The sequence below is a fragment of the Abramis brama genome (assembly GCF_963993115.1).
Source record: "Abramis brama genome assembly, chromosome: 15".
Lineage (NCBI taxonomy): Eukaryota > Metazoa > Chordata > Actinopteri > Cypriniformes > Leuciscidae > Abramis > Abramis brama.
This window is the reverse complement of record NC_139977.1, coordinates 10400411-10413162: the sequence shown is the minus strand read 5'-3', so window position 1 is coordinate 10413162 and position 12752 is coordinate 10400411. Positions and strand designations below refer to the sequence as shown.

General features: G+C 36.1%; 2 protein-coding genes and 1 long non-coding RNA gene across 4 annotated transcripts; 1 reads left to right on the top strand and 2 right to left on the bottom strand.

The window, feature by feature from the left end:
- On the bottom strand, nucleotides 1-4370 carry rbmx2 (RNA binding motif protein X-linked 2). Its single transcript, XM_084138213.1, has 6 exons — nucleotides 4288-4370; nucleotides 3602-3717; nucleotides 1852-1903; nucleotides 1630-1759; nucleotides 770-950; nucleotides 1-662 (listed from the first exon to the last, which is right to left on the bottom strand). The coding sequence occupies exons 1-6, from the start codon at nucleotides 4290-4292 to the stop codon at nucleotides 106-108; spliced, it is 1041 nt and encodes a 346-aa protein (XP_083994339.1). The 5' UTR covers nucleotides 4293-4370; the 3' UTR covers nucleotides 1-105.
- An 888-nt stretch (nucleotides 4371-5258) lies between these two features.
- Nucleotides 5259-7304, bottom strand: gpr119 (G protein-coupled receptor 119). Its single transcript, XM_084138222.1, has one exon. The coding sequence runs from the start codon at nucleotides 6670-6672 to the stop codon at nucleotides 5512-5514; it is 1161 nt and encodes a 386-aa protein (XP_083994348.1). The 5' UTR covers nucleotides 6673-7304; the 3' UTR covers nucleotides 5259-5511.
- Nucleotides 7305-7721: 417 nt separating this feature from the next.
- Nucleotides 7722-12501, top strand: LOC311098127. 2 transcript variants are annotated; one of them, XR_014609376.1, is made up of 3 exons: nucleotides 7722-8097; nucleotides 11755-11899; nucleotides 12041-12501. It is a non-coding gene; the product is annotated as an uncharacterized lncRNA (long non-coding RNA). The 2 variants fall into 2 exon arrangements; XR_014609377.1 differs by having other exon boundaries at nucleotides 11755-11938.
- The last annotated feature ends 251 nt before the right edge of the window (nucleotides 12502-12752 follow it).

Below are 12752 nucleotides of genomic sequence, written 5' to 3'. Positions count from 1 at the left end.
TTTAATAAAAAATCTAAAGATTTATTTACATTTTCGAATTACACACACAAAAAACCCCCCACAAAATTTGTATAAAAAAAGAAAAGAAGTAAAATTACTATCTGCTCAATTTCGCCTGTGTTCTCTTTCACGACTGTGATCTCTGTGCTTGGCAAACCCTCGGTCATTACCTCTGTCTCGCTCCCTTCTGTCTCGGTCTCTGTCACGTTCCCTTTCTCTCTCTCGTTCCTCATTTCTCCCTCTATCACCCCCTCCTCTTCCTCTGTCCCCCTCCCTGTCACGCTGTCTTATGTCCTCTCGGTTTCTATCTGTCCTGTTGTCTTCTTCTCTACCCCTGTCACGCTGTCTTATGTCCTCTCTGTTTCTATCTGTCCTGTTGTCTTCTTCTCTACCCCTGTCTCGCTCGCCTTCATACCTATCTCTGAATCTGTCCGCCTCATCTGCTCTGTCCTGTGGATTCCTGGGATCCTGTCCGGGTCTGTCCCTTCTGCTCCCTGCCAGTCCCTTCACAGCGTACTTCTCATATGCCGTGTCCTCCTTCTCCTTCTTCACTCTGACAGGGGAAGACGCTGACGTCTCAATCCGTGCCTCGCGTTTCTCTTCCTTCAGTGCCTTTTTCTTCTCTTTCTTTTCCTTCTTCTTTTTCTTCTTCTCCTTTTTATCTGAGGTATAACAACATGAGCCAATCAATTATTAAATCAATAAAAACGTGAATTGCCTCTTGAAATAATATAGTTCCATTGACTGCACAGATACAGCCTCTCCTCACCTTTTTTGGGCTTTTTCACGGGCACAGCCTGATCTTCCTCAGACTCGGTCTCAGAAGGCTGGGGCACGTTGGGAGCGCATCCCTCCTCTCGCAAACGTTTGGTGACATCATCGATGTCATCCGTGTCCTTTGGTGGTCGGTAATTTGCGACATGGTCCACGCGTATGGTTCGACCCTTAATCTGTAGAGCAGAAAAACAATTCAAAAAGAACAAATATATACATGACGTCAAAAATGTAAATAAAATAAAATAAAAAATAATAATAATAATATATATGGCAATGAGTTAAAAAGGGCCCTGATAACTGTACTGATATCATAATGAAGAAAAACAAAAAATATCAAATTAAATATATAAACATTAATTAAACAATACATTTAAATTATATTATAAAGTATAATAATTTAGACTTTTTATAATATGATTTGTAAAGAAAAACTGAAGATATAAAATTAAATATATAAACATTAATTAAATTATATATTTGAATTATATTATAAAGTATATTAAATAAAATAATTTTGCATTTTTATACTGTTCGACTCCCCGAAAATGTAATATTTCTAAAATTAATAATGCATGATATTGTTAAAAAAAAAAAAAAATGTATCTCTAAAAATATATAATAGAACATTTTTAAGATTTGCCTTTTTAAGATTTTTTGAAAAGCGTAGATACAAATAATGTCACTGATCCACAACTAGGCTAGCATTTACCAATTATACCAATTATATATATATATATATATATATATATATATATATATATATATATATATATATATATATATATAGTTTATATAAATAACAACAAATAGCATATTCTGTTAGTACACAGAGCGACTGGAAAAGCCCTTCACCTTGATTCCATTAAAGTTATCCACAGCCAGAATGGTGCTCCTTTGATCCTCATAGCACAGGAAGCAGAATCCTTTGGATTTGCCCGTCGTCTTATCTCGCACCAAGTTGATGTTGGCAATCTCTCCGTACCTGAGACGCACAGAGGAGGATGAAGCTTGACTAGAAGGAAATAAAACAGAAGCACTGCAAGAACATGTGTTTTTGATGCAATTAGGACTTACTGGGAGAAAACACAGATGATGTCTCCTTCTGTCAGATCATATGGAAATCCACCTGCAGATTACAACACATTTACATACAAAGCTGAACAGCTCAGCATTTACCTAAAATAAATGATCAATAAATACAGAACTAGACTTAAAATTGTTCGCTTTAGTCTGGCAAATGAATGTGAGTAATTAATATGAATTAAAGGTCAAATCAGTATTAGTGTGCACATGGTCTTCTAGAGAAAGAGTGTGATCATGCCATTGTCTACAGAAGAACACGTTTAGTGAAAGAGGCAATGCTGCCATCATCTGGCACAGTGCACATATAGTCAATCCAGAGAGCACTGCCTACACCACAGACCCCCCCCCCCCCCCCCCATCTATCACCCCCTTAGGACACCCATCCTAAAATTTAAAAGGCAGCTATATATTTTCATGTATAAATATACAATTTATACTGTGACAAATTAATATTATAAATATGCATAGAATTTAATTTAGAAAATATTTAGTTTCTGTGTTGTTACTATGTTTTTATTAGCACTATAGTAGTAACTGTTAGATGTATTATTTATATATTTGATTATTTATTATTTTAATCTTTTTATGCATTTTATTCAAATGATTTATTTAGTACAATAGTTTGATCTGTTTTATTTTTTTACACTTCTCTCTCTGAAACAATTTATTATTTTAATCTTTTTGTGTATTTTTTAAATAATTTATTTAGTACATCCATGTTTTTGTTTTTGTTTTTACCCTGTCTTTCTCGTAATCAATTTATTATTTTAATCTTTTTATGTGTTTTATTTAAATTATTTATTTAGTATTATTATTAGCTTGATCTTTTATATTTTTTATTTGTTTTAAAATTTTTACAGTCTTTTTCTAAATCAACTTATTCTTATTCTATTCTTATTTTCTTTTTTAAGTATTTTGTTCAAATTATTTATTAATTTAGTATGACAGTTAGTTTAATTTTTTATTTATTTATTTTCTATAGTTTTTACACTGGTTTTCTCTTAATCCATTTATTACTATATTATTATATATTTTAATTTATTTTTTCATTTAAATTATTTATTTATTTAGTATAATATATGTAGTCAAACCAACATTTATTCAGACACCTTCAACATTTCTCACATTATCAGTTTATTCGCTATACTTTAGAAAATGGTAATAAAATATGACAAGGTTATCAAATCAGTTGTTATTTCACTGGTTTTGGCCATCCTTCTGTTAGACTGTCTCACAAATGAATTAGGTTGAATAGCTGTCAACTGTTAAATTTAAGTACACTATATTAGATAATACCAATTTAGGCCAACCAATTACAAGCAATGTTTAATTTTGTTCAGTCTGTGGTGTAAAAATGTTGCATTAACAATAAAGGAAAAAACTTAAGCAAAACATGGTCAGGTCAAAGTGTCTGAATAATGTTTGGTCCCAAATTTTTAAACATTTTACTGGTAATCCACTGTATGAAGGATTTGTGGGCATAATATGTCACAGTTTACTTTATTTTGCTATCCTCACTTACATAAATTAACTATAGTGTCCTGTACCCACTAGTAATAAACAAAATATCAAAAATTATATCTGGTGTCTGAATCCTTTTTGGTTTGACTGTGTGTGTGTGTGTGTGTGTGTGTATATATATATATATATATATATATAACATTAAACCTTTTCCTGGACCCCAATTTAAAAAACCCTGGTCTAGGTACTACAATCTAATAGTCTATAACCAGTCACTTACCGATGAAGACCCAGGCGCTGTCCTTATAGACTGAATGCCAGGACACACTGTCTTTGACACCCAGTTCAGCCTCTCTTTCATTCAGTTCATTGATGAGTTTCACTTTGGTGAGTGGACTAAAGACAGATAATGAACATATATTTGCATTATATCTTATTTAGTACAATATGCATTCTCTCTAATGATGTTTATTATTATGTTGTGGTCTGTGCATGAAGATACCAGAATTACTTATGATTCTTCCATTAGGATGACTTTTCACTACTTGAAAACAATTAACTTCTTTAAACTAAGTTATGTCAACTGTATTCAAACATTTTTATCCCAAATATCCATTTATGGTAATACAGTATCCTCTAATTATGCACTAACTGTCACGCTGTATGCCGAAAGAGTGGTCGTTTTATGTTTTCATTTTCTTGTTATATGTCAGTGTCCTTACATTATTCAAAAAGAATAAATGAATCGAGAATAAGTAGTTTACTTTCATGTTTTACCAGATTAATATTTAGCTTTTAGCTACTGCTACAGACACTGAGGCTAGTTGTTTAGCTTTCACCTTTAGCGACATTTCCTTTTCCATTACTGAGGGGTCTAGTAACTGTATTAGACTAATAAAAAACATATGACAACAAAATTAAGGGAGATATTACATTTCAAAGCATAAATTTCAACGCATCACTTACTTCATTGTGATGAGCCGGAGTCACTCCGGAAGGATTTAGTTCCACTATTGCTAGCGGTTTTTGCGTTTTGCACGTGGTACTACTTTTTCCGGGTTGTTGAAAAGGACTGTGGGATATGTAGTTAACTGACTGTTAAAATCAGATTTCTCCTTTAGCATTGTGTGTTTGTAGCTGAAAGTGTATTTCTCATATTTTGCAACGAGTTTTAGCCTACAGCTGAAGAACTAATGAACATAATGGCATAGTTTTATTGGCATAGTAAAAAGGCGTAACACTATAGATGCATAACGTTTATATAGGCTATATGTAGCCTATACAGCACAATTTAAAGGAGTACAAAAATAAATGGTCTACAATAAAATAAATGTAATGGTAACATTTAAATAAAAGTAGAAATAACATTGAAATAGCCTACGTTAACCTAGCCTATCATTTTAGTAATAAAATAATACACTTATTTTATTTTAATACACTTATTCTAACAATAATTTGTTATGTTTCTTGGCAATTTATGCTTTTCGCACATTTTTGAAGTCATCTTCCAATTAGTGGTTGGCCTTTTGTCATAACACAGGGAAACTTTTTGATGCCAAAACCCCCACTCTTGTGGAGGACCACAAGCAGATCATATTTTTATGAAGCCCCATTTATACTGGCAGAAAAAAATAATTGTGAAAAATAAATGTCATATCAAAAAGACAACATGTTTGGTCAATATTAAATAAATTCCTTGAATTTTGTCATTGTACTGAAGTCAAAGCAAATATTTAAATATCATCTAATATATTCTTTTGCAAGTGTTTGCTAGCCAAAATCTAATACTGCTACAAACATAAACATTCGGTTTGCATTTTCGGTTCATTGTACTCTTACTGTCAACCAGACTTCCTTTCCCATACTATTTTTTTTCTATATCACCAAATTACATTTATTTGTGAATGTATAATGGATAACAAAAAAACACTGTTCAGTTGAATATATATGAGTTTAATCTATTTTACAGTCATCTATTTTACAACTGAAAAAAACACAAGAAAAAAAAAACAAGAGGAAAGGGGGAACTAAGTGCTATGGTTATATTTAGAATGTAATGTGTTTATTGCAAGCGGACATGTTAAGCAAATAAAGTCTGTTTTATTTAGATAAATACTCTGGTCTCCACATCCATTAACAAAGCCATTAACGACAAAGCAAGACCTTTTACAGTTTCCTGTGACTAGAGGACTAAAAGGACATTCCCACTCTATTGGCAATATTTTCCTGATGTAGTTCAGGAATTGTGACAGACCTACTATAATTCCCCGGAGAGGCTATCATCTTGTCCTGAAACGCTACTGCCTGAGTGACAGTCGGGTGGTCTGTGGGGCATCTGTGCGCTGTCTCGGAGTGTGTCACACAACACAACACAACTTTAACATGAGTGAAGAGCTCGCAGATCTTGTTCCTCACCTCTCGCTGCCAGCAGGCGTAGACGAGGGGATTTATAAGGGAGTTCGAGAGTCCCAGCAGCCAGAGATGGTTCTCCAAAAAGTGATAAAGTTTACAGTTTGGACAAGACACCTGCACAATACTGACCACAAAAAAGGGGCACCAGCAGAGAGTGAAGCAGCCAACCAGCATTGCAACAGTCCGCAGGGCTTTTACGTGACCCCAGTAGTGGCTAGACGACAGAAAGCGTGTACCCGATTGCTGGGCGCAGATGCGCTTCTGGTGGCCACAGGCGATTTTTAGGATGTCCATGTAGAAATAGATGAAGACTGAGAGTAGTGGGAAGAAAAACATGCAGAAGACCACAATGATGGTCTTAGGCTCGATGACGGAGAAGAACGTGCAGACATTGAGATAGTCTTCTTTCTGCATTGGTTTCAAAAAGCTGGGCGAAAATCCCACAAACATTGAGATGAGCCAGACAACAACCAGAGCCCCAGCAATCATCTTCTCATTCATAAGCTGCAAATAGCGCAGGGGCAACTTTATAGCCATGTAGCGGTCCAGTGAGATCAAGAACATGGTTAGGATGGAGGCCGCAGTGGGTGCAAGGATAAAGGTCATGCGCAACAAACAAATGCCCTTCTCCATGGAGGTCGTCGTTCCTTCCAGAGCATCAGTGGCGATGCCAGTGATGGCAATGCCAACTAGGATGTCCGCAATGGATAGGTTTAAAACAAAACACCAACTCTGGCAGCCCCTTTTGCGGATAAGCAAGACCAGGGCAATGACGACTAGAAGGTTGGTAGAGATGATCAAAATGGATCCTACACTAAGGATATAGCCCATGGTCACTACCACTCTTTCCATCTTGGCAGGGGTTGTGAGCTCAGGACTGGTTGATGTCACTCTATAGTTCTCCAGTGAAGTCTCCTGAGACACGTTGAAAGCGATCATTGTTGCATTAAATGTCTCATTTCATTTCAAAGTTGAGAGTTTAAACAGACCAAGATATTGATGGTTTCAAGAGGAGGAAATGGACACAAGGATGTAGATTTTTCTTTGCTCCCATTGGGAAAAGCAAAACTTTTGGCTGCTGTGGTTCCGTTTGTCCGACCCTTGTTCTGTCTGGCTGTCATCCAGGTCCCATAAGAGCATGCTTCCTTATAAGCGACTATATCCGTGAGCATTCGATTATGATGAACCTAACCTTGCTGAAGTACAAAGACAATGCTGATCTATTGATGAAATCTTTATCCTAAGGATAAAAATAAAGGATAAAACTCCTTTTCATTAAGGAGTAATCTCAGGATACTATTCGATTTCCAGATGATTTAAGAGTGCTCCTTGCCTGAAACGGTGACGAGAAGCAGAACTCCTTTCTCATGAAATCTCCGTAAAACTCCAATAAATTCAACAGAAAACATATTCCAACTGAGGAAAAGATGTCCAGAACAATGATTCCAAGTGAGTGCGTCTTTCAGATTCAGTTGGCTTTCACTCAAAATGGGGTGATGTGCCAGTGTCCGTTTTGTTGTCCGCAAATCTTAGATGTCTCTCTGTCAGCAAGGGGGATCAGTCCACTTACTCTGAGCAAACAAAAAGGGGGAAGAGAAACTGATGAACATGGGAAGAGGTTTGGGTTTGGAGAGTGGGCTGGGAGGTGGGTGGACACTAACAGCGTGGCTGTGATCACTCATGAGTGAACCAACTCTGAACAAACAGAATCACTCATGGGTGAATAAACCTTTACCCAAAACATTTTACATTTTGTCATAGGAGCCAGGGTCAATGCACAGATATGGATATATTTTGAGAGCAGGACGAATCAGTGACATTGATTCCGCAATAATGTACTTCAACTTCCCTCTCGAGGTCATATGAATGAGTCAAAGCCCTCAAGTACAATGGGCTTAAAATTACACAACTGTTTTTTAAAAATCTGCACACAGTTGTCCATTCCGAGGAAAGATCTATTTATAACAGTGCTACACAATAAAGCCTGACTCCCACCGGCCAACAATGTGGTGATGTTATTCATCCCTACTAGACTTTTCACTGCTATTGAAAGTGGATTTTGGTCAGCAGTTGTTGTGCCCACTGCTACGCTCAGCTCACAGAAAGCTCTTGGATGCGATTTGTGCAGAACTGTGTCTACCCCTCGCCGACACATCACTGCCCGTCTTCACCTTGAGGTGGATAAATAAGGAACGTCTTGGGCTCTTTGAAAAGAATACTGAAGATTCTTCAGGTTGTTCAGAGCATCGGGAGAATGTCTTTAAAGCGGAGACTGCTTTCCATGTTGTTGTGCTGTGCGTATTGCGTGGCGTCACTCTTTTGCCTTCACCCGGACAGAAACAACTGTGTCTCGAATGGTGCCCGGTGAGTTTAAAGGCCACCTTAAACTATTTAAAATACATCTAATCTTCATTTTCAAGCAATTAAAGGGATAGTTGAGGCATTTTTCAAAAGATCTTCTTTTGTGTTTAATACGTTTGTAGCGACTTGAGAGTGATCAACCCATACGAAAAAAGTTAATTTTATTAAGTATACTTTAGTAAAGTTCAAGTATATTTTTAAGTATGGGCTACTTTATGTAGTAAGTATATCAAAATGTACTAGAAGTATACTAGTAGTACTATTTCAATGCTGCTTGGGACTAAATTGGCCCACTTTTTAGTAGACTATGTAAAAGTATACTTTTAAGTATACTTTAAGTGTATCAGTAGTGAACACTGAGTACTATAGATATAAACTTTTTACTATTTTAATACTTGTAGCACATTTTTTAGTTTATGAAAGTAGCCTACACTTTGAAATATACTCTCAGTAACTTATTTAATAGTTTTATACTGCAAGTAATTTTCTTTAAGTGAACAAAACATCATACTTAGGCTATAGTTTACTATATATATATATGTATATATATATATATATATATATATATATATATATATATTGCTATGTTCCTATTAAGGTATTCTTTTTTTTATTGAAATATTACTGTACTTTAACTTTTTCCATTTTAAATACATTTTATTCTAGCTTCATGCATCCTTTTTTTTATCAACACTTGAATCTGGTTAAGTTTCCTTAAAAAAGGCAACATTTTAAACAAAAGCTGAGAACATCGCATTTTTGTTGAAGACTACGTCCGGACCGAATTCAGATCGCGTCCCCCAAAGCTTCACAGTCGTTTCTTCTTCATGGGTTCGACATTTCATTAAGTAATGTTTGGCAGTTTTGATTTATATGCTATTTAATGTTTGATAAATGCGTTATTTTACATTTGCGTAAGCAATCTTCTATTGTTTCTTCTTCTTCTTCACCTGTTTTGATCTGGATATTCTGTACTTTCAGAAGATGCGTAGTTGCGCTCCCCTACCGTATAACAGTGAAAACATGGATAGCTGGAAAATTCAGTCAATGGTGGGGAAAAGTAGTCTGGCTATCACCAGACCAAGCTCAATCTTTTAAGACTGAACATTAGTCTGAGGAGTCTGCTCTGTATTTTCTACTGCACAAGAGGCGTGATCAACGGGCATAGTTCAAATGACTGTACGCAATTGGATAGTCCTTCAACCAATCAGCGACGCGAAAACTCCAGGCAAGAAACGTGTCAACAAACGTGTTGGTTTGAAGCGTTGATCAGCGGTTTGCAGAAGCAACAATGACATGGAGTGATTTTTGCAGGTTGTGCAAAAAAAAAAACATGAACGTGAGTGGTATTTACACCCACTCGAGCGATTTGTTTGCTAAACTAAAGAAGCCATTGAGCATCGTCGAGAGGTTAAAGGAATTGGATCGGATTAAACTCGCCAATAGCGCGCCAGGTGGATAAGCCAGTTTGTGATTGGCCCCCGTAGATTTGTAACGGAAGCAGGATAGAAGAATGTACAGGTTTCCAGCCTGAGCTGCAGGGCGAAATCAAATCGCCAGCAGATCGGGCTGGGTTTACCCAGTCTAGGGGAAAAGTAGATTTGAAGTAAATTCCTCTGTACACTACCAGTGGACTAGCCTACACAAAAATCCAGATACTCAGACTCAGGAACATATCTGTTTTCTTTATAAATCAATATTTTCAAACAATGTAAATTTATAAGACAGTATATGTAAAACTATGTGAAAAAGTATTTAATAGGCTTCTCAATCAAAAGTGTAAACACAACTACAAGCCAAGTATACTTAGAATACTTAAAGCAGGGCTATGCAGTTTCGGGAAATTCTTCAATGTATTCTCGCTTTTTGCTCGCAGGTTTCTCTATAGAGCTCCCCCTACAGCTTCGGAATAGATATTTGACAACACTGTTGAAAAACTCGTTGGCGACTCTCAGATACCAGAGGCTATAGATCAACAACATCAAAGCAGATGGGACATTCTTTAAAACGTCTTCTTCATTCGGGTTCGAACAGCATGAGGGAGTGCAATAATGACAGAATTTTAGCAGATTTTTTTGCCGTAAAGCAATTCGTTACATCGCGAGACCTGATATCACGTGATACTTCCTGACGCTGAGGCCGGCCCAAAGTTGCAAGGGTGGTTTTTCGGCTCACAGGCGCTTGGGGGGTGCGAAACGACCACCATTCAACCCGAAAAAAGTCATTAACTATTCCAATGACTCCGAAGCTGTTCGGTTAAGGTAAAAAAGTTACTTAGTTCACCTTTAAAGTGGTGAAAATCAAGCTTTTAATGTTGTTTATTTGTCTATGTGGTGTTTTTAATATGCTTTAAGACAAACCATGTGCAAATTCATAAGTCAATACCATTAATTTTCTCCTTAAAACAGAAATCGCTGGTGTTTCTGACGTCACAAACTAACTTGTAACCAATCAGGTCAACCTGTGATCATCAACGAGTGGATCTCTGAGTTGGGTTGCGTTCATCCCCGAAAAAAAGTTGCAAAACGTTTTTTTAAACGGAAACGGTGGTGCGTTGAACACCCTGTTCTGATGACGCAAGAGTTGCAACTATGGCAGCTGAGAAGGCCATTCATTGTGTTCTTTTTGAAGAATTTTCAGAGCCTGATGAAATCGGTATAAATATGTGTTTAATACTGCAAAATACGCTCGATGTTACAGTAACTGCCCTTGCCGTCCAGAATAAAAGAGAACATCCCAATCGAGTGAAGGGATTTGTGAAAACTGTGGTTCCTAATTATTGTGATCCAACATTTGCCTCGTATTTCAGGATGAAAAGACAAACATTTCAGGTGAAGGATAATCCACATCTTACGTCCGAGACTGTGATCTATATGACCTTATTATTTGTATTGTGAGTATTAGGCTTAGCATTATTTCTGATCACTGTTGATATGCTATATTTTTACTATAAAACTTTTACGACAAACATGTCCTCTAATATCTTCAATTGTTGCGTATACCGAGCTGCAGCGGACAACGACTTTACTTGGACCCATTGTGCGAGCTGTCTCTTTAATACCGCGTGGTTTATATACATGTTGCTGCTGGTTGGGCTGACATTTTTGTCACACCCAAACAAGAGAAAACGCATCTCAAACCCCGTTGCACACCGTTTCCAGGAAACATGTCGTTCAACCCGGAAACCGTAGCAAAACGTTGCACGCTGGTTTGAGCTTCAATGTGCCCCTGGTGTGAGTGAGTGGAGGCAGGGCTAATTTGCATATTCATAGATTATTATTTTTTTCAAGGAAAACACTTGAATATGTAATTTTGGTGATAAAAGATTAGTTTTATGGGATAAAATTATTGACTACAAGGGGATTCTCGATCAAAACATTGAGTACAAGTATAGGCCAAATATACTTACACTTTTCTGTCAGTATAGGTCAAGTATACTCAAGTGCAATTTTAAGTATATTTCTGAGAAGTACATTAAAAGCAGACTAAAAGTGCACTTTCTTTTTATTTTTAGTTTTAAGGAAGTATGCTAATAGCACACTTTTTCGTAAAGGGAGTGATGACAGAATTTTTATTTTTGAAATGGAGAATCATCCCTTTAGTGAATCATGTGCATGAATAACTGTAACTCATGAAGTCCATCACTTCTGTGTGTTGCAGGAATCTGGTATCAGTTGTTCAGCAGCTGTACCAGCGTGTGATGAGGCTCCTACGCACAACTCTGTGACACCACATCTAGAGGGAAGGTGAAACCACAACCAAAGTCTACGGACCACTATTGACATAAAACTGTTGACTTTTAAGCGTGAGAACTTTAAAATATATTTCCCAACATCATTAAAAGGTGCATGTTGTGTTCAAATTTATGATCTATACCGAAGCATTAAAAAGCCATAAGAGAGATTTACAATGGACGGAAATGACACTTTTTGTGATCTCTTTGCAGGTTGGGGTGTTCATTGCGAATGATGCTTATTGACGTAATGATGACGTCTTATTATGCTGCTGGTGTGGATTTGTGGGAGCATAGTCCTGTTAAAGATGGACAAATTTTGCTTGCATTATAACATGCGATCTGTATAACCTTATATAGAGCAAATGGACAGACAATACAGAGAGAGTCAAAAGGTGATTCTTTGGTTGAACAAAGAGACGTTAATAGAAAGAAGTGGTTTACATATTAGTTATTGAATGGTGTGATTGGGGAGTTCACAGTTTTCAATTAAATGTTAACATTTGCCAGGCCTACTATACAAAGTTACAGCTTTTCACAATACATTTTTATTTTTGTATTTTTTTTTTTTTTTTTACATTCTGTTTTATGGGGGGGAAAGCAGACCTTTTATTACCGTTGAGTGATAAAAAATGTGTAAATATGAAAATTAAATAAACTTTTACAATTTCTGATCTCTGAATTTTATTTTATTTTATTTTGGTAATCCAATATATATATATATATATATACACAACGTATATACATATATATATATATATATATATATATATATATATATATATATATATATTGATCCTGCCAAACTGGAAAGATGTTTCTGGAAAGATGTTAAGAGATTAATTGCTGATCATATTTTAAATACTTCTCTCTTATCCTATAAATATGCGAATTTAGGTTATTGTATTAAGGACCATTGCTCAAA